Raw genomic sequence first — 24,633 nt, forward strand, 5'->3', positions numbered from 1 at the left:
TTTATTTTAGTTTAAGTACCTCTAACATAAATGAATAGGGCCTTTCAGAAGGTAGGACAGGCAGCTGGGGAAAGGTAATTCTACAAAAATGACATTTTGGCTTCTTTTATAATACTTTCAGTAAAATTCATCAAATAAATCCCCAATTTCATGCCAGGGGCTTTTCCCAACCACGTTCTTTTATCACATTGTCATTGCAAATATAAAAAAAAAGCCAGTTGTTGAGCTAGAACACATTTGACTCTTTTGTTGATTTTGTGTGATGCAGAACAGAATCCATTTCTTGCTTCCATAGCTAGCTGTCACCTCTCCTTGGGGCTAATGGGAGTAATTTTGTTTGTGCCAGTGAAGGAAGCAAATAGAACCCCTTGACACAGAACAAAGACTTTATGACGGGTAAGGAGGCCCAGATTTTCATCTTTTTTTTTTTTTAAACATTGCCCTGACATGTTTTGTCCATTTGCATTTGAAAGAGTGCCTTGCTCCATAGTGTCCAGCATTCTGGGTCCTCCAGAATGCCTCAGACCCAGGAATTCCACTGAGCTTTCCCAGAGGTTCACAAGTCACAGCCTGGGAAAGACGTGGATGAATTTGGGGTGTGGGACAGCAGTTGTATCAAACCACTTGTACCTGAAGTGCCTCATCTCTGTGGATTATCTGGATCATCCAAGTGGCTGTTTCCAGCCTTTGAGTGCTTTGCTGCAGTGTGCTGCCCAGCACCCTCCTAGACCTGCTAGGAACATCCAGGAACAGTTGTGAGAAACGTGGGAGGGCCATGAGTGTAATCCCACCTGGACTGGAAGCATTAAAGCAGGATTGTCCTGGTGTGTTAGAGCTTGGTGGCTCTGCAGTAAGGGGTTAGGGTGTTTTCTGACCAGAGTTAACATTTATTATATACATGCATTTGTTTTAAATGTGTGCTGGCCTGGTGCCATGGTACTTCACAATGTTGATTTTTGTCATTTTTCTTTTGATGTGTTTTTCTGCCCATATTTTTGGTTTCAAATAATTACTTAGCTTCTCAGCAAACATTCCAGTTAATGGCTAATGTCCTGCTGAGCACAAAATTCCTTATCACACAGTTTCTTAGAAAAGCTCTAGGAGCTGAGAAAAACTTTTCTCAGTTGAGTTGTTAAAAGGGAGGTCATTCATTCTCTTCTACTTTAGAGAAGAGAAAATATTTTTCTGATATTTTGTCTGAAAGAACATCACACACCCATTCACTGGCCTTGTTTTGTGCTCATTCAGAGTGGGAAATCCAAACAGACATTTGTAACTCAGTCTTTCTCTTTTTCCCCAATAGTGAGCATTTCTCCTCACCAGTTCTTAACCCAGTGGCAGTAGCTGATGTGAATTGCAGTGCATGGTGGCTTTGTGGCACTTGGGTGAAATACCTGAGGCAGGTGTTTAGAAATGACTACCCAAGGTGTACCATTATGGAACCTCTCAGCTAAGCTCACATATGTTACAATCTGGTTTAAACCAAGAAGAACAAAGAAAACTAAGTCTCTGTGTATAAAAGGGACAGAACTTTGAATGTTCAAACAATACCAAAAAAACATGATTAAAACCAAAAGAGGTTAGCTCTTGGTGCCAAAAAATTGATATGTTTTGTTTAATAGTAAAAGAGGCAATGAGAAAGAAAGAGGAAAGAAAGAAATAGAGAAAGAAGTGTGTATGGGGGTAGGGGGAGAGTGACAGGGATTAGGTAGGAGTGTATCACTCTGGTCCCAGTGATGCCTCGTTGCTCCCCTCCATCTGGTCTTGGTGCTGAGGGTCCCCTGCAGCCCTGAGAGGTACAGAATGCAGTGGATGAATGGAAGTTTTGGGCAGGTGGGAATGCCCACATGCCTCCCTTGCAGGGGGCCAGTTGGACACTGTTCCTTGCAGGACTCTGGATGTGCTGCAGCACGTGCAGTGCTCTGGTGCAGGGTCTGGGGACTGCTTTGGGGGGCCTTTGATGGACCATGACACCCCCTCAGCTGTCTTGCAGCTTCTCCTGGGGTGAAGGCTCCACAGCTGAGCTCTGCACAGCAGAGGATGGCATTCACTGCCTCTGAGCAGAGGCTTTTTCACCACACACCCAAAACCTCTCCTCCCTCCTGCCTTTGGTGCAGGGTCTGTGCCAGCCTGGCAGCTGATGGCCCCAGGTTTGTGCTCTCCAGCCACAAGCTGTGCTCAGCTTGATCCCTCTGTGAATGTCTTCTTCATCCCCCAGCCCAGACCTGAGTCACTTGATCTCATCAATGTGCAGTCCAGGACCCTATTCAGGGTTTTGGTGGTTTTCTCTGCAGCTTTTATGCAGTTTTGCTGTAATAGGCAAAGGTTCTTCATGAAGATGTTGAAATCATAAACTATAACGTTTCAGTCTCCAGTAACATGCAGGCAGCAAATCCAGGCAATGCCAAAAAAGCTGGGGCAAGTCAGAGCTGTGTGGTTACCTGTCTCAGTGCAGCTGCAAGGGGAGGACTTTTTCATGTCTGTAACTGCAAATCTAAAATGGTGTTGTGAAAAGAGCCACTGTCAAAGACCAGAGACTTCCTGCACATGAGGTTTGTAGTGTGGGCTGCTGACCCAGCCACTTGATTTAAGAGAAGCTCTCACTCCTTGTAAAGATACTGCTGCCTGTGTACAACTGTGGCTCTTGAAGAGGAGTGGTCACAGACAATTAATCTCTTTAGGAGACAAAGAGAAATCAGGTTTAAAGTTGTGCTACCACAAAGAGAAGTGGTTTCTGGGCTAGTGCTACATCTTCCACGATGACACCTTCTCTCACTTGCCATCAGTTGCAAGTAGAAACTTGTGACAAATGAAGTGCCAACTAAATAATTTTCATTTCCTCATAGTGATTTGTTGTTTATAAATAATATTGGTATGAGAAGCTCTTTGAACTGTAAGCACTTGTCAGGTTTTGCCTTGTTTGAGTAGTCGCAGGACTTTTATTTTCCTGAGATGAATTTTGGCACTAGTTCCATATGGACACCATTGTGGGTCACACATAGGGACTCCCCTGCCCTATGCTCCTCTCTGCATGAAAATCAGTAACTAAGATGTTTGATATTAATATGAAGTTTGATGACTTACTGCTGTTAGGCCTCCCTCAATCCTGCCTTTTGTCAAAAATAATGGGAATAACAGAATTTCTGTACCTTTTCCATTTGGAAAGTTCAGAGGAGAGTTTTTACCTGGCATGTGTGTTTTTAACTGGTTTTATTTTTGGCAAGATGTGCTACCAGCACGCTGTGAAAGGGTTGCTGAGAGTTAAATTTTGCTTGCCTTCTCATGTGTCAAGAGCTGTGAAATCAGCTGCATTTCATGAAGAAATCCACAGACCTTTTAGGAACCCACTGTAGATACCCCTCAGCAGATGGTGGTCCAACATAGCAAGGAGAGGACTCCTCTTGATTTGGTGTCAGTCTCTGCTTTCGCCACCCTCTTTTTTTAGTGCAGTGTGCTTGAGAGCAAGCAGAAAGGTTGAGGAAGGGCATCCATCCTCCAGACTGTTATGAACAAGATATAACAGCAGTGCTTATAGAATAAGAAAACCAGTGAGTTTGACAAACTGATAAAATTCAGATTTTTCCCATTGAGGTGCTGATCTATAAGACATCAGGTGAGCACAGTACACAGAGAGTAAATTCCTCTGTGTAAATTGACAGGAATTGAACACAGCCCATGTCCATGGATCTGCAAAGGCCAAGCCTGGGGATGAGCATGCAAAGGTGTTGGGATGTACTGGTTTGAAGGAGCATTTCCCAACCCTGTCCTTCTACTCCAACAGTGAAGGAACCACAATTAGCTGTACCCCAGCTCAGATCAGGGCACCTCTGTTTAAATGTTAGCAGTTTGAATGTAAATCTTGTGGCTGTTTATACCAGTCTAAGAGCTTGCACTTTAAATGTCATTACTTTAAGGTAAAGTTTTTGAAGGTTGTCAGAAAAAATTCTTAGTGGTAACTTAAAACCAGAACACTCAGGATATGTTAAATACTGTCATAAGACAATTTTTTTTGCTTACCTTAGACAAGCATTGCAGGTGTTTCCAGTGAGAAGGTTTACACTGGGAGAGTTTCCCTGGGTGTTCTTTCCCATCTGTAACTCTCAGCTTTACATGCCTCACTTGAGGCATTTCAGTATCTGTGGATGTGATGGCAGCATTCCTGTGTTCTGTTCATGCTCATTCTTTAGCACCCAGGTTTGGGTTTGTAAGCTAGACTTGGGTCACTTCACTTACTTAACTCTTTTCTGGTGCTATTTTTAATGTGAAGAAAAAAAAATCCATTGTTTAAATGCTCCACTGGAAAGACAACACTGACTTGAAGTTTTCTGCAGTGCATTTTGCTTTTTCTGCTCTGCACTGCATGGTTTGTAGTGAAATGCAGCATTTGGCCCCTTAATTTCAAAAGAAATGTTACTTTCAGTAAAGGTTAATGCTATTTTGGCAGCAGTTGTTGGTGTGAGTTCTGACAGTCTGTGTTTGTAAGCTGGAGGATGAGGCAGTTTTACCACTTCTGGAGGTGATGCTTGTGGCCTTTTGAAAACTGATGTGTGGTGGTGGTTCCTTCTCAGTTTATATTCATAAAAGTTGTTGGAGTGTACATGCTGATGGAAGTGAGATATTACTGCTTGACAGAAGTACAGGATAAAAAAGGAACAAGAAGCAAGTCTCCCTGCAGTCCTTTCTTTCACTCTGCTATGATCTGCAGCACACAACCATAAATGTGCCAGGGAGAGGCTGAGGGATCTGGGGGAGCTCAGCCTGAAGGAAAGGAGGCTCAGGGGTGTGACCTCCTTGCTCTCCTCACCTCCCTGGTGGTCGGGCAGAGTTAGCTGAGGGTTGGTCTCAAGGGACAGGACCAGAGGAAATGGCCTCAAGCTGTGCCAGGTGAGGTTCAGCTTGGATATTGGGGAAAAATTTGGCCAGGCACTGGAACAGGGTGCCCAGGGAAGTGGTGGGGTGTCCCTGGAAGTGTCCAGAAGGTGTGTGGGTGTGGCACCTGGGAACAGTGGTGAACAGGATTGTACTGGACAGGGTTTAGTGGTTGGACTTGATGATTGTAGAGGCCTTGTCCAGCCTTAGTGATTATGTGATTCTTTTGGGTTTTGTGTTTGTCTCTGCACTATAACCAGTTTCTGATACAACAATACATTTCTGTAGAGAAGTAGATGTTCTTCTATTATAACCATGAGATTTAAAGCTAGTTTTATAAACCATCTGCATGCCCACTGAACATGAGGAGTTTTGGTTGTGTGAGTGGTTTGTGCAGTGCTTGCACAGCCCACTGCTCTGAGCCCAGAGTGTGTGCTGGGGGGCCAGAGGGGATTCAGCACAGCCCAGAAAAACTGCTCATACAGTTCACATATAACATCAGTTCATACAGTCCTCTCTGCAGAGGCTTGCTCAGCTCTCCTCACTCCTCATCCTCCTCTCATCAGAGCTTCACAAGGCAAATGTCAGCTTTCATTTTCTGCACCACAGAAGGTCACCAGCTGTGGGAGGAAGCAGCAAAACATGAGCTCTGGAAATACTCAAGTCAGAAGTAAGGAAAAGGGTCTGGCTGGGGGTTTATTTAGGAAGTAAGGGCTTGCCAGAGGAGTGCTTTGGCCTGTTGTAAAATTTCTATCATCACTTGAACACTGATCATGTAATGTGAAATGGGATGTGCCTTGTCTTTGCAATGCTCAGTCTTGAATTCTCTTTCCAGATGTTTCTTCCATAGTATTACCTGTGTCTGTAGCAGTCAGAAAGGCATATTGGTCCTGGGAAGCAACAATGTTCACTTGAAATCTTTACTCTGACACTTGGTTGCTGATTGTGTTCTCAGTCTTTTAAAAATATGCCTTTATTCCATGTAAAATACACCTCATATATTAGCACAGTGTTTTTATTCACTTATTAAGGCCAGGTTTTTTAATGATGGGTGAGTAAATTAATGAATATTGCCCCCATTTTCACCATCACTAAAGGTATGCAAAGAAATAGTTTCTTTGGATTATAATCTTTGTTTTACCAGTTTGATATTAAAAAAAGAAGCATGTTGCAAGTCCTGAAGTGTAGTTCAGTTATTGCAGCACTGAAACAGTTGTGGTGTGGAGTTCCTAGCCTAAAACTGCAGGAAACACTGTTAGCAGCATCTGAATTCCCTGGCTTCCTAGGAGAACCTTGCAGCCTGGTATAGCATGGGCTTTTTAATAAGGACAACCATTCTGTGCTCCTGTTTCATCCAAGCACCAAAGGAACCTTTTCCTGCTGCTTGTGTCTGGCTTTTGCAGTTGGACTCCAGCTCCAGGTTGGACAGGGCTTGGAGCAGCCTGGGGTAGTGGAAGGTAGCCCTGCACATGGCAGGGTTTGAAACTAGATTTTGTTTAAGGTCCCTTGCAAGCCAAACCATGCTGGGTTCCAAGACTGAAATATGCTATGTTCATAGTGCCTCAGCATTCCTCAGAGCAAGGCAGTGAAAATACTCTGCAGGAGATGTTGAGGTTTTCAAAAGCATTTTGTGTGACAGTTACAGAGACACTGAGAGCTAAAACTTTATTAAATGAGCACAATTTAAAAAAACCAATATCACGATCAGGATTTTGCTCCTAGGCATTCTATATCCCAGACCTGATCCAGTGTAACCCACAGTGCCCAGACAGGGATTTATGTTTGGAATCTGTGAAGTGTCTAAAGGGAGCAAGGATTGTATGCATTCCTTGCATGTTTTCAGTTTTCATAGTCAGTTTTGTCCCTGCTCAAAGGCCAGTGCACATGCCCTTTCTGTCAGCAGGGTGTGGCCACTGGGGCCAGGGTTTGAAGGACAGGCCTTTCCTCCTGGTGGTGAGGTATGGAGGTCTTGCAGAGAATCCTTCTTGTGCTCTGGGAAGGATGCTCTTCTCCTTGCCAGGTGTCTTCTGCAGATATCAGCTACTGTTTCTGGTGGATAAATTCTCAGTTTGGCTTTCTCCCATTGAATGATCCTGTCCATCTCTGGCATTAGAGTGCTGGAAAATGCATCACCAGACATGTTAGCAGGGGTACAAGTTACAGAGTCTGCTCCTGTTTTAGGTCATTTTACTCAGGATTACACTGAGTATCCCCTAAGCTGATCTCTGAAATTCTGGCAGGTGTCACAGCTTATGCTACCATGGTCATGTGCTAGTCAGGAGGAAGGGTTGAAAGTCTGGTCCATTGTGATTAACTGCTGTTATGTCTGGCAGATGTTACTTGTTTCATTAAAAAGAAAGTGTTTTTTTGTTTTTTGTTTTGTTTTGTTTTTCCCTCCCTCTTAGGTGGAACGTATTGGGTATTCAAGGAGCCTTACTTAGCCTCTTTGTGGAGCCAATTTACTTCTCTAGCATCATCTTGGGGAGTTTATATCATGGGGATCATCTATCCAGAGCCGTTTACCAGAGGATAGCAGAGATAGAAGATCTACCACCTCTTTATACACTCAACAGACCTTTACTTAGTGGCAAGTATCTAATGGAGAAGGCCGTGCCGGTAACGAAGTCTGTTCCAGTAGCATTGTGATTTTGTAGTTCTCAAAACCTTGCAAACTGTGTGCTGTGAGTAAACTGCTTGCTGCTTGCAATAGAGAAGCTGTGGTCCAAACATAATACAGACACCCAGTCAGAAATACCATAGCAAGGACCTTTAAAAGTTGGAAAGAGCTGGGGGATGAAACTTTGGGGTGAGTTTTCACACCGTGCCTGTCTGGAGCATGCCCAGGGAGATGTGAGCAGAGTTGAAGGCTTAGGGAAATCTCCTCCCACCCGTGGAATAGTGTGTTAGCACTCACTGTCACTTCTCTTGCACTGCAGAGTTTTGTTGAGTGGTCCCTTCATCCATCAGTGCGCCAACATGATTCACAATTTTTAGGTTAATTATCAACTCAGAATGGACGGAGATAACACCTCACCTGTCTTAAATTCTAAAATGGCTTGTTTCAGTAATGCTCTGAAAGCTTTAAAACTGAAATCTCATCCTCTCTCTCACTCACTGTGTTTATTGCTTTGTTCTGTAGAGGTTAGCTTTTGGCATGTGTTTATTTTCCAGGGAAGAAAAAGCAGCTCATAATTTTAAAGCATGTTGAAAGTTTGACGTGAATTTTTAAAAAAGATTTAGGGAGGGAGTGGGGAAAAGAGCATTGTCAACAATGAGTATTTCTTTAGGTAAGAAAGGTAATAAGGATTCCCTGAACTAGAATGTATAAAAATATTAAATAACATATTTGTCCTTATATTAGCAAGTAAGTAACAGTTGCAACACTCCGTACCAAATATCTAATAGCTTCATGTATGGACTGTTTCTGCCTGATTTTGGGGAATTTTTATCAGTCCTTCAAGACAGCAGGTTTGTGGCAGGGTGAGAAGCATTTTTGTTATCCTTTTCACAGCATGTAACAGTACCTTGTCGTCTTGAAAATCATCTTTCTGCAATGGTGCTATCATCTATTTCCCATGAAAGAGAACCATCTGTTTAAACAGTTGAGCCAGGACTTGCTGTGCAGCAGAGAGAGAGTCTGGAAATGTTCTCAGCTGTGGAGTTTTCACAAAAATACACATCTCAAAATTGTACAGCAAGGTTCTTTAGGAGCTTGGGCAGAGAACTATGTTGATGTATTTTCTGTTACTGGTTAAGTCTTGAAAGCTGATTTTCTGACCTCTGCTGTTAGATTCAGCTGGGGCACTTGTGTAGCTGCCCACGTGCTCTTGGATTCACATATTTTTCAGTGTATTCTTAACTAGAAGAAGCATGGCAGAAATACCTGTCTCCAGCTCTGTGTTCTTTCTTGTACACACACACTGAGATTTATTTGCACCAACAGAGTGAACTAGAACAGAAATACTTGTGTTGCCCCACTGTCCTGCCTGTTTAGCTGAGAAAGCACTGTAAAAACAGATTTTCTTCCTCTAATACAGCAAATTTCATGTCTGCTGGGGCACCTGCAGTAAGTCAAAATTATTTTGAGGTACTGTTTGTACTGCTAAAAACTGTCTGTTTATAATCTTTGTTTCTTTATAAGAGACTTTGATTTAGCCCTTTTGGCAGCAGATTGAGTCATAGAATCATTAAGGTTGTAAAAGACCCCCAAGATCATTGAATCCAACCATGAGCCCAGCACTGCCCTGTCCACCACTAACACATCCCCATATATTCAGTTCCAGTGGGGAACATGCATACCAGAGCAGGTGTTTTTCAGCTGAGGGATGCAGGAAATCTCTCCATAGAAAACTCCCTCCTGTGCTGACTCTTGGAAGCCTTGGTTGCAGGATCCAGCTTTTGAGGGCAGTTGAGCTCTCTCTGAGAAGTGGCTTGAAGAGAAGACAGGTTTGAATCTTGTCAATTTGTAGAATAATCTGAAAAAAAAATGGATTTCTCAGTCAGAGTGAGGGTGCTTGGATAAATCAGCCAATATCAAGTTGCCCATCTGCAGGGTGACCTGCAAAAACTCTTTTTGAGGGGGAGCCACTGTGGGAGATGGGCATGCAGGAGTTCACCTGGCCTGAAGTCTGAGTCAGGGACTGAGATCTTTGTAGAAATCCTTAACACATCTTTCAGTTGCTCATTCCTGGTTCCATTTTTTTAAATGCTTTCAACTTTTTGTCATCCACAGCCTCCTTGAGAAAGGAGGACTGTGGAATGTGCCAAAGTTTGTGCAGAGAAACTTCCTTTCTGCTAATTTCCTCAGTTAGATATTCCTGAGTGCTCTGTGAGATCCAGGCCATAAGCAGTGGTCATGACACTGTTTTCTATACCTCTGAGATATTCCTTCCTACATAAATCCTGTTTTTTGCAAGCTGAGGTGCCTTAGTCTCCTTTGTTGCTCCTTGCACAGAGACCCTTTCACGTAAAGGATGATTTTGCAGCCCCATTTTTGTGCTAGTGAGACCAGGGCAGTAGCTGATATATTCAGGGTAAAGCAGCAATACTAGTCCATGTAGTGGCATATATTCTGTTCACTTCACTGATAATTCCTGATGTTCTCTTTGATTGCTGTTGGTGACTGACCTGGCCTTTTGGTAGGACTATATATTAGGAACTAAAATCTCATTCCTGAATGCTAATAGAGAGCTCCAAGTCCAGCACTCCTTGTGCAAGATTGCTTTGGGTTTTTTCTTGATATGTGTTGCTTTATATTTATCTGTGAAGAATTTAATCTCTCTTTTTATTGCCTAGACACCCAGTATGGGAGGTTTTTTATGCTACTTTTTTGCTATTGCTCCTCTTATTGCTGTTTAAAAGTAATTTAGTGTCATCAATGATCCTACCTCAGTTTTCTTCCCCCCCACATCCCAGGTCTGCCCTGAGATGGAGGTTCTCCAGCTGTGTTCACTCTTCCCAAAGAGGTCATCTTTATCCAAGTGTTAGTGAATTTGTTTTTAAGGTAGACAAAAATAAATCCTTCAGCAGAACTTCTGGTGATTTTTTTTTTTATTTGCCCGTTCCCTTGGTACCTTATCCTCCTGTTCACATTGGTGTTTTTCAGCTTTGTGTCCTTTTTCATGAAGCTTGTTTTAGCTCTCTCCTCAAAGAACTGTCAAGCTTTATTGTTTATATAAGCAGTGGCACAAAGAGCTGTGACCTTTGCTTTTGTTTGTTATATCCCTTTGTAATAATACTCAACAATAAGTTCTGAGCAAGGTTCTCTAAATAGATGTAGTTCTATTAGCTTTCAAAGAAGACTAAAATATTTGACTTTCTATCCTAAATTTCTTTTCTGTTTCTGATCTCAGCATATTGTGCTATACTCATGTCTAGATTTTGAGGGAGAAGATATGACCCACCTAAAGTTTTATCAAATGCCTTGATTTTGAGATGACCTTTATTCCCTGCCCCTGCTACTTGTGATCCACCATCAGGGACTCCTTTGACATCTCTCCAGGGTTCTTGCATGCAAATAAGCAGCTGAATGGGTTGTTATTAATTAAATCTATTTGAAATTCTAAATCTGGGCTGGTTTTGGTGGTTTTAAAGAAAAAACAATTCATTCAAAACCAAGGAATAGAATAATATAATTGCAATGGAAATGTAGTGCATGCTGGATGTTCAGCTTTCTCATCTCTATTTGATTTGCTTGTGGGACTGGTTGTGATATCACAAGTGTTTTGGAAGTACTTGATGACCTCTGTCTGATCCCTGTACTTGTTTAATAGTGTATGAAATCAAAGAAAAGGTAGCAGCATAGATGTCATTAAAGGAAAAAAAAAGACCAAGAATTGTCATGTGGCATCAATTTCTTACCACTTTTGCTTCAGTACTTTTGGTAAAACCAGCTTTTGTGCCAATTCTCATTTTTTTCAGCTTATATTTTAAGAAAAAGGGGAATAATAGGTTATTTTCTATTATTATTCAGTTAATTATTTCTTATCAGTCATAGTGACAAGATTGATCCAAACCAAGGGTAAAAATACAACAGCTTCAGTGGTTTATATTTCAACTCTTTCTTTGTTTATTAAATGAGGAATTGATGATAGGAAGCAAACCGAATTTTGCTGGGTCATTCTGACCTTGCCCACTCTCAGTGCTGGGCTCAGAGGTGCCATGAGACTGAGCCAGGTGAGCCAGTCCTGCTCCCAAGTGCCCAGCTTTATTGGATTGTGTTCCAGATATCAGCCAGAAATGCATCCTGCTGTGTTGCTCATGCTCAATTTCCACAAATTCTTTAGATTTTATTAAGTGTAGGACCTGGCCTAACAGTGAAATAGGTTCTTGGTGGGAGCTGCCCTAAAGTAAAAGTGGGATTTATATTTACTAGAAAGAAGAAATGGCCCCAGTGCTTTGTTCTGTCCTGGTGAGGTGACTGAGACATTTTAAATAGAGTTTTGCCACCCCTGCAATGTCTGAGGAGTCACTCATGCATGGCAGTAGCTGCTGTGACCTTGATTGTGTCTAGTCCATCTTTGGGCACTGGGGTGTTGTGGGGAATAAATCCTGCCCTGGGCAGGCAGCCAGACTGGATTTGCACTTGGGTTGGATTGTGGTGGCTTTGCTTCTCCATCCCTGCAGGTAGAGCCATAGTTGGAAGACGTTAACCTCATTTAACACCTGAGCAAAGTGATTTGAGTCCTGTTTGGAATCCTGTGGTTCCCTGTCTCTGGGCTCAGTGTGCAGCACTGAGCCTGTGGAGTGGGGAGTCAGCTGGAATACAGTGGATTTGTGCTGGAAGACTCAAATATCTGCCAGTTCTGGCTTTGTGGAGGGTGCTGGGCATGGGGCTCGCTTTCAGTAGAAACACAGGATGGTTTGTGTTGGAAGGGACTGTCAAGCCCATCTCAGTTCACCCCTTGCCATGGGCAGGGACATCTTCCACTATCCCAGGTTGCTCCAAGCCCCATCCAACCTGGCCATGAGCATTTCCAGGGTTCATAGTTATTTGGAAGTGAGGTGAACCCCATGAACTCCTGCCACAGAGCTCTCCATGACCCCCTCTGCCAAGGAGGCTGCTTCTTCCAGCAGTGCACACTTGCCCTGCTGGGAGGGACAGAACTAGAGACCACTTTAGCCAGAATGAGAGTGAGATGTCACTCTGTGAGTGGGTGAGAAATCTGCAGGAGAGAGCCCTCAAAATAAAAGATCTTCTAAGACTGTTCACCCTCCCAACACAAAACCAAAAGTCAAGCATTTGTGTTTATTATCATCATTAAACACCACTTTTCTTTCAGGTATCAGCAACGCAGAGGCCCGCCAGCCAGGGAAAGCCCCAAACTTCAGTGTGAACTGGACAGTGGGAGACTCAGGCCTGGAGGTCATTAATGCCACCACGGGCAAGGACGAGATGGGCCGCGCGTCGCGCCTCTGCAAGCACGCCTTCTACAGCCGCTGGATGCGCATCCACGCCAAGGTACGGCCCCAGGGGCACTTGTGCCTCTGCTCAGGGCTCAGGGAAACACCTGCATGGCCTTGCTGCACTCACACAAGTACTGTGCCTCTGTGCTTCCTCAGCCTGGTACAAGCTGAGCCTCCTGTCAGAGCCACAGAACCATTGAGGCTGGAAAAGACCCTTGAGATGGCCAAGTCCAGCCATCAACGCAGCACCAGCACCATGTTCATGTTAAACCATGCCCTCTAGCACCACATCCCCAGGGCTGGTGACCCCACTGCTTCCCTGGGCAGCCTCTTCCAATGCTTTACAGCCCTTTCAGTGAATGTTTTTTCCCTAGTATCTAATTCTCTAATATCTAATGAATTCCCTAATACTTCAGCCTGTTTTAAGCTGAGCCTTGTGTATTCCCTAATATCTATATGAATTCCCTAATATCTATATGAATTCCCTAATATCTAATGAATACCCTAATATCTAATGAAATCCCTAATATCCAATTCGCTAATATCTAATTCTCTAATATCTAATGAATTCCCTAATACCTCGGCCTGTTTTAAGCTGAACCTAATGTTTTCCCTGATAATTAATGAATTCCCTAATATCTAATTCCCTATTATCTAATGAATTCCCTAGTATCTCAGCCAGTTTTGGGCTGGAAAAGACCCTTAAGATGGTCAAGTCCAGCCATCAACCCAGCACCAGCACCATGTTCGTGTTAAACCATGCCCTCTAGCACCACATCCCCAGGGCTGGTGACCCCACTGCTTCCCTGGGCAGCCTCTTCCAATGCTTTACAACCCTTTCAGGGAATGTTTTTTCCCTAGTATCTAATTCTCTAATATTTAATGTATTCCCTAATAGCTCAGCCTGTTTTAAGCTGAGCCTCGTGTTTTCCCTACTATCTAATGAATTCCCTACTATCTAATGAATTCCCTACTATCTAATGAATCCCCTAATATCTAATTTGCCAATATCTAATGAATTCCCTAATATCTAATTCCCTAATAGCTAATTAATTCCCTAGTATCTCAGCTTGTTTTAAGCTGAGCCACAGAATCATTAAGGCTGGAAAAGACCCTTAAGATGGTCAAGTCCAGCCATCAATGCAGCACCACCACCATGTTCACATTAAACCATGTCCTCTAACACCACATACGTGCATTATTTGAACAGTTCCAGGGATGGTGAACCCACTGATTCCCTGGGCAGCCTCTTCCAATGCTTTACAGCCCTTTCAGTGAATGTTTTTTCCCTAGTATCTAATTCTCTAATATTTAATGTATTCCCTAACAGCTCAGCCTGTTTTAAGCTGAGCCTCGTGTTTCCCTAATATCTAATGACTTCCCTAATATCCAATTCCCCAGTATCTAATGAATTCCCTAATATCTAATTCCCTAATATCTAATGAATTCCCAAGTATCTCAGCCTGTTTTAAGCTGAGCCTCCTGTTAGAGCCACAGAATCATTAAGGCTGGAAAAGACCCTTAAGATGGTCAAGTCCAGCCATCAACGCAGCACCACCACCATGTTCATGTTAAACCATGTCCTCTAGCACCCTGGGCTGGTGACCCCACTGCTTCCCTGGACAGCCTCTTCCAATGCTTTACAACCCTTTCAGTGAAATTTTTTTCCCTAATATCTAATCTAGACCTCCCCTGGTGTAGCTTGAGGTCAGGTAGCTGCTGCCTCATGCAGTAACAGAGAAAAGCAATGTGTTTGTTAACTTAGTTTTTAATGTGATGCTGTCTGGTCCAAAATGCATATTCCTTGGTTTATAGCTGAGTAGGCAAAGGATGTTGTCTCCTTTGAGCTTGCCTTTGCATTTTAATTTATTTGGAAGGATGATCCCATTTTCACTGCTGAGGTTTCACTCTTTACTCTCAGAAAAAAAACTTCCAGTAAGTATGCCTGTGGCTTTTTGGCCTCAACATTTTGTTTGATAGATCCTTACCTTATTTTAATATTAGCTGTTTAAATAACTCAGTCACTTTGGTGCTGTTTGGCTTAATGGAGTCTTGTTTCTCTCCTTGTCTTGTCTCTGAACCCCACAGCTTTCCTCCAGCTTGCGCTCCAAGATCCTCAAGCCCAACCTGTACCACGACACCAAGCAAGGAGCCACGGAGTATCAAACTGCTAAAGAGTGTTTGTTTAAAGCATTCCTGAAGGCTGGACTTGGAGCCTGGGTGGAGAAGCCCATAGAACAGGATCAGTTTTCTCTCACAGTCTGATTCACAAACTGCACATCACTGGGGAAGGGGAGTTGTTCTGGAGATTCCTGGTGTCCGGCGTTGCTTTCTGGCATCTCCACAGCCGTCAAAACATCTTTCTGCTCTTTGGAGTTGGGTTTCTTTGGGTTTTCTTTGAAACTTCACAGTAGCTGTTTCTGTTTTGCCTAAGTATTGAAACTCAATGATGATGCAACACATAATTGTATATTTTGTTATAGGAAAGTAATTTCTGGTGTATTTCTAGAAATACTTTTACTGTAGAAAACTTGCAGTAAGGCTGTCCTTACTGTATACAATGACTCATTTTTTCTGGGTTAAAATAATTTCTTTTTTAATTCAATGTCATCAAGTGCATGAAGAAATTAATAGTTTCTCTAGGTTTTACACCACACTTTTAGGAAGTAGCTTAATTTTTAAAAAAGAAAATAGGTGACAAAGCTGATTCTACTCCTCTGTTAACTTGTTTTTCAACTGCAGATATTTTTAGTACATAGACCACAGAGGCGGAATGGAGTCTGGACAGCTAGTTTTTTTCCCAATTCCTTGCTCTTTAAAACCAGCTGCTGAAAATTTCATGTCTTTGATGTATGTATTTATTAGTCTGTGAGCCAGTTTTTAACATGCAGCTTTTTATTCTGTTTTTAAAAATACATTTACCTCCCATTTATACCCATTGTGAAGTCTTCATTTTTTTAACCATTGTAAACTGGAAACATCAAAATAATTATTTGTCAGTTAAGAAGTTTAGTCTATAACATGCAGAAGCCTGTTTAGAAGTAGATGATTTGTGTATCCCAGGAACTCATCTGAATACAATCTTAACTGTAACAGCAATGTAACAGCTTTAAGAAAATCTGCTCATTTTAAGGGCACCAAGCCTGAGTTGCCAAAACCAGTGACTACTTGTTGGGTATTAATTGCTCTCCTCTAGAAACTCTTGTAACAGAGAAACCAATTCTTAAAACTTATTTCCTGTGAGTTATATCTGCTTTCAGCCAAATTGTTGTGTCTGAGATTCCCTTTTGCCTTTGGGCTTTACATGTGTGATGGGCATCATTAGGTAAGTTGCCCTCAAATGTGTGTCCATCTGTTCTGACTATTCCTTTAAAAGGTGTTTTTCCTGAAGGTGTGGACACTTCTGCTTTATGTAAAACTGTAGGATGGAAGCAAGATCCTGAGGTTTGATTAACTGCAGTGTAGAGGAGCACCTCAGCCCCTGCACCCCTGGGGTCAGCAGGTCCTTGGGGTGTTGAAGACTTTGGTGTAAACCCACTTCCGGCCAGCCATGAATGCTCAGACATTTCTGCTCGAGTAGGAGCCTGTTCTCAGCTTCAAAACCTGGTCAGACCTGAAAATCACTTGTGCTTGAGTTTGAGTCTCTGGGCTCATGTCTTGGGAGGAAGACACTGAGGTGCGAGCAGTGCATTGGGCTGGTGCTGTGGATAACAGCAAACATTCCCCTGGGAATACAAGAGAGGCTGTGACCCAGGGTCCTCTCAGGGAATTGGTGCTTCTGGAGGTTGCTGCCTTTTCCAGATGCTGGGGGGGAAGCTGCAGTAGAAGGGCTGGGCTAATTCACCTTTGCGGTGGCTTCACTCACCCTGCCAGGTTCTCATTAAAGCTGAGAGCACTCCCTTGGTCTCTGCAGGCCCAGCAAGGCCCTTGGAGTCATCATCCAACTGAGGTGCAGACTGACCTCTTCCAAAACAAAGGAGTTCAGTTCTCTGTGGTCAGATTCTGCAGGCTCTGGGGCACCAGTCTTGGGATTGACCTTGTCTTGATCACGCTGCAGAAGTTGTTTGGGGCTGTAGCTGAGTGTGTGAACATGTTTCTTTTTCTGAGGAAAAGGTGGTCAAGCTGTGTGTGTTTCCTTGGAGTCATTACTGCTCTCAGCTGAAATACACATTTTTAAGGGACTCATTCATAAGTTGGCGTCTCCCTGAATTTTTTTGAGGACTAGGAAAGTAGTAGCTCAAACTATTTTTTTTAATTAAGTCAAAAATATGAACAAAATATTTCAATAGTATTATAGACATAGTTTTTAGCTGTTGGAATGAACTATTAACATTAAACTATAATGGAAATAAGTTCCATGCCAAAATCTTTCGACAAAGGAGTTGTGTCAGGTTATTTGTGAGGAAGAGTCCTCTTGTTGGTAATTCTGGGATTTTAAAAATAAGTTGTCCAGGGTTGTCTGCAATCCATGTCTGTCTTCTGGGAGGCAATAAAAACTCCTTGGCTTCCTTCAATCCCTTGTTCCTTTTTGTGCAGTTCACAGTGGAAGGAAGTAAGGAGAGCTCCCTGGAAATCAGTGTCACTGAGGGATTGCCATGTATATTATCTCTAATGGCTGCAAAAAAGATCAGACAACTCAGCTTCTGGCAGCTGCCAAATTTTGTAGGAGATCAACTTTTGGAGGCTGAGGGCTCTGGAAATCCTGGGCTGGGTGGGTGGGAGCTGGCCTAGGGAGGTTGTGCTGCTGCTCTGGGAGCTGCTTCTATTCCTTTACTTTTTATTTTTTTTCCCTTATATTTGATTGAATATTTATATAATTATTTGAATATTTACATAATTATAATTGAGTGTTTGTCTCAGGATCTTCAAAGGACTTAGAGTAACAACTTTAATGTTGATGAATACTTGAAATTGAATTTAAGGTGTTTTTTTCTCCAGATGGCAGTCTGGCTTGTAGTAAAGTTTTATAGGTTAGGTAAATAGATAATTTTAAATATAGATGTTTAAAAAAATAAATATATATATATGTATATGTTCTGCAGGATCATTTTAAGAAAATCTGGGCCTAAAGGTTAACACTTGAAATCTTGCTTATGGCTGTACTCAGGACTGGTAATAACTGTAGATTATTCTTATTGATTGTGTGAGTGTTGTTGTGTAGGAGCTTGTTAGCAGTGGGGATGTCCAGCTGGCTCTGCCCCTGGAGCAGCTGGGGATGGGAAGAGTGACTCTGCTGCTGCCTTAGGGATTTACAGCAGTGGGCTTTCTGTACAGCTGGCAATTCTCATATTCTCCTTGTCTTGGAGAAATCTTTTCATGGCTGGTTACTGCACAGGCAGCTCTGGAGTGCAAGGTTTTTGTGTGCAGTTCCTCTAAATCTAAGAGAACTAGCAGCTGAAAGGCTCAGGAGCAGGGAACTGGGGTTGCTTTTCATCAGTCCAGCTCTGGAGACAGAGCTCTGGGCACAGTTTGGGGTGATTGGCAGTGGGGCTGTGCTCTGGGCACAGTTTGGGGTGATTGGCAGTGGGGCTGTGGTGTGGGCACAGTTTGGGGTGATTGGCAGTGGGGCTGTGCTCTGGGCACAGTTTGGGGTGATTGGCAGTGGGGCTGTGGTGCAGGCACAGTTTGGGGTGATTGGCAGTGGGGCTGTGGTGTGGGCACAGTTTGGGGTGATTGGCAGTGGGGCTGTGCTCTGGGCACAGTTTGGGGTGATTGGCAGTGGGGCTGTGGTGCAGGCACAGTTTGGGGTGATTGGCAGTGGGGCTGTGCTCTGGGCACAGTTTGGGGTGATTGGCAGTGGGGCTGTGCTCTGGGCACAGTTTGGGGTGATTGGCAGTGGGGCTGTGGTGCAGGCACAGTTTGGGGTGATTGGCAGTGGGGCTGTGCTCTGGGCACAGTTTGGGGTGATTGGCAGTGGGGCTGTGGTGTGGGCACAGTTTGGGGTGATTGGGAGTGGGGCTGTGCTCTGGGCACAGTTTGGGGTGATTGGGGCTCATCCCCAGTGGGCTCAGCTGTGCAGGACAGGTGAATGCTATTGAAGGGAACGAGCCATGGAGTGCCCAGGGGCACTGAGCAACCACCAAAGGGAACAGAGGGCACACAGGTGCAGGGCATCAACAGGAGGGGATAAAAGGCTGGGCTGAAGAACAAGAAGGGCAGATGCTTGCAGCCTGCTGAGGTGCCCTGGTGTTACTGTGTGTGGGCAGGTGCCTGAAGCCTTCTGAAGGGGTGAGGAGTTACTCTGAAGCTTTCTGATACTGTGTGGTGATGCTCTGTGTATGGTGGCTGTCTCACTGTGACATTGCTGTGGCATATGCTGAGGCAGGGCTGTTCACCAAAAGAGAACCTCTGGGGAGGACTTGGAGCCTCTTCCAGTGCCTAGAGGGGCTCCAAGAGAGCTGGAGAGCCCTGGAGTGCCAGGGTAACAGGCATGGCTATAAACTAATGGAGGTTAGATTTTGACTGGATATTGGGAAGAGTTTTTTCCCTGTGAGGGTGGGGAGGCCCTGGCACAGGGTGCCCAGGGGAGCTGCCCCATCCCTGGAAGTGTTCAAGATCAGATTGGATGGGACTTGGAGCAACCTGGGATAGTGAGACATGTCTCTATCCATGGCAGGGGGCTGGAACTGGATGAACTTTAAGGTTATTCCAAACCATTCCATGATTTTGTGATGTCCAAGAGTTCATGTAGCCAAGGAAAACCCCACAACTCACTGTGCTCTCAGAGCAAGTGTGCACAAGTTAAAGCTGTTGGTTCTGAGTGTTTGGGAGTGTGAGGCAGAGCCTGTGTCATGGAGTAGGTGCTGCCTTTGGAAACCGAGGTCTGGTTTTAGAAAAATGACCAGCTAGGAATTGAGAATGTGTTCTATGAACTGCTTAGTCATGGTCACCACATAGTTAAAATTTTGAGTTTTTTAAGATATCAGTGGTTTTCAAAATAGTTTTATTTCCATTCCTTAAATTGATGTTTGGAAGGCTGATGCTTGCAGAGAAGCTGCACTTTGAATTCTTTCCAATTTCATCATCATTAACTGTCCACTGTGAAAATTATCCCAAAGTTTACTAAAAAGGAAAGAGAGCTGCAATTCAGGTAGAGAGTCAGAACAAAAATCTCTCACCTTATTTAAAACCTAAAACCCCACAGAAATAAAATGTATAAAATAGAACTGTTCTGTCTCAGAATCACTGCGTGGTTTTTGTTGGGTTTCTTTGTCCATTTCTTTATTTGTTTTCTAATACCAAGTTTTTTCACTTGACCTTAAATGTTTCCACCTGGACTTTGTGTGCTCCTCTTGGGAGAGGAGGTCATGTTTATGCTGGGGCTAAAGCTAGCAGAGGCACAGAGGTTTTTGTGTGTCCATCTGAGGCTTTTGAGCCTCGTTGGGCTTGCTGCTCTTCCTTTGTGCAAACAGCTGGAGTATTTGCAGCAGTTTTGGCTTGATTCCCCATGGGAGAAGTTGTGTGGGTCTCTGGGCAGGCAGGCTTGGTGTTTGGAGCTGCAGGATGGGGGGGTTCATCCCTAGGCAGGTGTTTGTCCCTAAAATGGGGTGAGCTCTGGCAGTTTTCCCTCAGTGCATCCACTGGTGTCATGTGCTCGGACCTATATGGGGCTTCCCTTATAAAACTGCTTTTTCCATAGCTTCTTCTAGCTGGGAATAATACAAACCAATCATCAGGGGGCTGCAGGAACTGAGCTGGGGCTGGAATCCTGAAGCTGGCAGGGCTCTGGGGACCAGGGAGGGCACACATTCCTTGTTGGATCATGTCCATGTACTGTGTTTTTCTGCACCTTTCAGCCAAAGGCCTCTCCCTCTACCTGTTAATGAATGGGCCATAAATTGTACCAACAGCATCTGTGTTTGCAGCAGTGAGTTTTGTGGGTAGCTGTGTTTTGTTTTCTTCAGTCATTCCAGAAGAGAGGAATTGAGAGCTGTGTTTACAGCCAGCCTCAGCAGATAGAACAGTTTAAGTAATACCTGTTCTCTGGAGGGGGAGCTCCACAGTTGGTGTCACTACTGTGTTTTTATGTTTTTAATATCTTCATCACTATCATACCAGTACCATTTTTGTTGCAGTTTGGCTGAGATGTCCTCAACAAGTTTAAGATCCAATGTGTGTGTGCGTGAATATGTATTTATACATCCCTGTGTATGATATTGCTGTATATTATTTGCATTAAGCAGTTACTCTTCCCTGTGTGACAGTGCAAACACATCAGCTTTACCTACCTGGTGTAAGGTTATTAAAGAACACTTTCAGATACTGTCCTTGACACTTTCTCCATTCATAACCCCAGATTTGAAGAGGAGACCTTGTTATACCTCTGGTTTGCCACTTTCCTTCCAGCATTCTTGTCCTTCTCCCAGTGTCACTGCTGAAGCACAACCCCTTGGTCGATTATTTTAAGCAATGACTGTTTTGCATACTACCTTGCTTTGTTTAAGTAATGTTTGTACAGAGATTTCAAAATATAAAGAGCTATATAATTGCTAAGTTTCATTATTATTTTTTTCATATCAGTGTTGCTAGTCACAGCAAAACAAGTGAAATGTCACAAGATACTGGGCATGTCCTTCAGGTGGTGGCTTTGGTTCTGTCCTGAAGAGCTGGTAAGAGCATGGGAAAGGGGAGGGCAAGTGACAGGTCTGTGCCTCCAGTGTGGGCACATGGCCTGTGTCAGGGTCTGAGAAGGCCTGTGCCCCCTCTGGCGTGTTTTAAAACTGGCATTTTGCACCCAAATCCCAAGCGGGATCCCCAAAACCCGTAGGTGGTCACCAGGGTTATCAGCCCAGCACGTGTGTGCTGTTGGTTTGGACCCTGCCCGTGGTGGCAGCCCTGAGCTGGTGAGCCCTGTGGGTGCCAGCACTGCCCAAGGAGGGCACCCAGCTCCCCAGTGCTGGCACAGCAGGAGCCCAGACACCCGATGGTCACCTGCAGCAGCACCTGTCCCAGCAGAGCAGGAAGGTCTGGTCCAAATGCGCTACGCTTGGATCCTGCTCAGAGGATGCTTCTGGAGAGACCTGGTCTCATTAGCAGCCAGAAATGCCAGCTCAGGTCCAATGCAGCACTGGCTCAGGAAGGGCAGGGAGCCCTCTGGATCTGCCACTCTGGAAGCAGCACCTTACCTTGCATAGAAGAAATGCATCTTAAGAAAGAGTCAGATCCAAGACAGTCCTGCTCCAGAACTGCTCCACAGCCTGCTGCTTTGTGGGACCATCATGGATAATAGCCTTCAGGCTGGTGTTTGCTGACCCCATCATCTGCCTTATCAGATCAGTTTCTGACTGGGAGCAGGGGTAAGATGAGAGATCCCTGCTTGGGTGATGCACCTGTTCAGAAAGACCCCCTGTAAGCTCTGATGATCCTTGTAGGTCCCTTCAGCTTGGAATATTCTGTGATTCTGTGGCCTTTTCTAGGACAACAGCAAGGAATGTTCTAAATGAAGCTCTGTCAGCATCAAAGTGGTTTCTGGCTTGATGGGTTTAGGCTGGGCTGGATGACTTGTGAGGCCTTTTCCAACCTGATTGCATCTGTGGTACTGACACCGAGCACTTGCACAGCCACAGTTTGGAGGATGCTGGATAAGGGCACCACATGGAGAGGCAGCAGTGCCAAGAGCAGCTCCTGGCTAGGGCGTGTTCCTGTGGCACTGGGCTTGTCCAGCCAGCTGACAAAGCCCACCAGGATTAATTGCACCAGGTTCAGCTGTTGGTAGAGGGCAGTGATCTCCAGGGGCAGCAAAGGGAAAGGGGGGGTGCCTGGGGCAGCAAGGGAAGGTGCAGGAGCTCCTCCCCTGCAGGTAAAGTTGTGGTTATTCTGTTTTGCTTGGAAATCTGTAATTTGTAGCAGATGGGAAGATGATGGGAGAGCTGAGTGGTGAATTATTGGAAGCACTATTGGAAGCCTGTGGGTTTGGAGGTAAGTTTTAATGGGGTTTTTTATCACTCTCTATCACAACCCTCATGGAAAAGTTGGGCTCTGAATTTTAGTTCTAAGGCTTTGCAAATGGCCAGAATCCCTGCAGTTTGCCCTGCCACAGTGGTAACACAGGTGGGACCTGCTGCTGATTCTGCTCCTCCCACTGAGAGATCAGCCCTGACATGTGTACTGCAGCTGCTGAAAATGTCAATTATCTCCCTCCCAGAGCCTGAAGTGCTGAAGTGGGGTCTGCAAACCAGGAGATTTGCATGTCAGGCAAAGTGCAGAATTTCTGAGGACGTGGCCATGTGCCTGAAGTGATGGCCCAGCCAATGCTCCCACTGAGTTGTTCAAGCAAAGATCTGTAACAGCAGCTACTTCAGATGGCACACAGCAATGACTGTGTGCTTTTGGAAAACAAACCAAAATAGTCCCAGCCACGAGGGGCATCATCCCAAGCTTGGCAAGGGTGCCAGCATGTGAAGAAGACAGCTTGGCAGCATTTCTGCTGCAGCCACTGGCACTTCTGCCATGGGGCAAGCAGCCTTTGGAGCAGTTCTGTTGAACCTCACACCAGTAAGATGAGCTGACCCCAAAAGGGCCCTAAGGGATGCCAATAAGAGGTAAATGCTTTTAGGGGGGCTGTGCCTACAGGGGTCAAACTAGAGTGGTGACCCATCACGCTCTTGGAGAGGACAGCAGAGGGTGAGATGTGTGGCTGCACAGGCACCTCTCAATTCACTGAGGCCTCTCCTCACATGGCCCCACACCACTGAGGCTTCCTAGGACCCAGCAGGGCTGTGCTCCTCTTTTTGCAGGAAAAATAAAAGGGTGTTCATGCCCCTCTCTTCAGTGCCTCAGGTACATGGCTGGAAATAGTTAAATCTCTCATGAGCCACAGAGGGGTGAGCCTCAAGTGACATTGTCCTCCTTGGATGGCTGTGCAGCCAGCCAGGCTGCTTTTGAAGGTGAATGTGCTTTTTCCATGGCTGCAGTGGAAATCATGGCAATCTTCTGGCAGCTGTCACTTCTGGCTGTTTGTACCACACAAGAAAAGATGAACCATCCAAAAAGGTGGGGTTCAGCAGCAGCCCTGTGTGGTAGCAGGGGTTGGCTTCTACAGCTCTGGGACAGGGGGAGCTTGGACCACTCAGCCAGGACTGTGGCAGGACAAATGTTTGTATTACAAACCAGACCCTGATGAGAGGGGCCAATTTAACTTTTATTTATGCCTCAACATATTTTATGAATCTATTTTGTGACATGGGATGGAAAATTACTACAGGGGCTGTGCTGAAAGCCCTAACATGTGCCACATGTTAAGGAGGCAGAAAATGGAGGGGGGAGCCCTGTCCCAGGGAGGTTTCACCTGACAGCCAGCCAGGGCAGAGAAAGCTTCCACGATTTTCCCTTCTCTCTTTCTTATTCCCTCTTCAGCAGAGACGTTTATCAGTGGTGGATTCTCAGATACAGAGAATTCTCAGCTTCTCACATATAATACTGCCACATTTGTGCTTTATTTCCATCTGAGGAATACCAAAAAGAATCCTCCCTGATTCCTCTTACAGCAGGACAGGACACCTGATGGAAAGATAAAGATGATCTTACCAGCCTCTGTTCCTTCACCATCCAAACAAAGCCACCCACTCCCTTGCAGGTGCAGAGTGAGAAACAGAAGGCCCTGATGCTGTGCAAGTGCTGCTCAGCAGCAGTGAAACATTGCTCTTGTCAACACTGCTTTGGTCTCAAATCTGAACAAAAAACCAACAAACTCTTCCAGCCAAACCCAGTGCAACTTGTGTGTTCCAGTTCCTCCTGGTGAGGAGCTTGTCCCCCAGTTTGGATGTACATCCAGAATTGCAGCAATTTAAGAGCAGAATCCAGCATTTGTCCTTGCTAGAGATTTCATTTGGTGGGTGATTCTCAAGTGCACTGATCCAT

The 24,633-nt window shown here is 44.5% G+C and overlaps 1 protein-coding gene across 1 annotated transcript in view; it reads left to right on the forward strand.

Moving 5' to 3' along the window:
* The window catches only part of ADARB1 (adenosine deaminase RNA specific B1), a 63,510-nt gene extending 46,222 nt beyond the window's left edge, over window positions 1-17,288 (forward strand). Inside the window, exons 9-11 of the mRNA XM_036386690.2 lie at window positions 7,275-7,456; window positions 12,651-12,829; window positions 14,863-17,288. Of these exons, the coding sequence (XP_036242583.1) occupies window positions 7,275-7,456; window positions 12,651-12,829; window positions 14,863-15,039 (538 nt within the window). The 3' untranslated portion in view covers window positions 15,040-17,288. The remainder of the gene's footprint in view (window positions 1-7,274; window positions 7,457-12,650; window positions 12,830-14,862) is intronic.
* Window positions 17,289-24,633: the final 7,345 nt, after the last annotated feature.

The sequence above is a fragment of the Molothrus ater genome, chromosome 7, assembly GCF_012460135.2.
Source record: "Molothrus ater isolate BHLD 08-10-18 breed brown headed cowbird chromosome 7, BPBGC_Mater_1.1, whole genome shotgun sequence".
NCBI classification, from domain to species: domain Eukaryota; kingdom Metazoa; phylum Chordata; class Aves; order Passeriformes; family Icteridae; genus Molothrus; species Molothrus ater.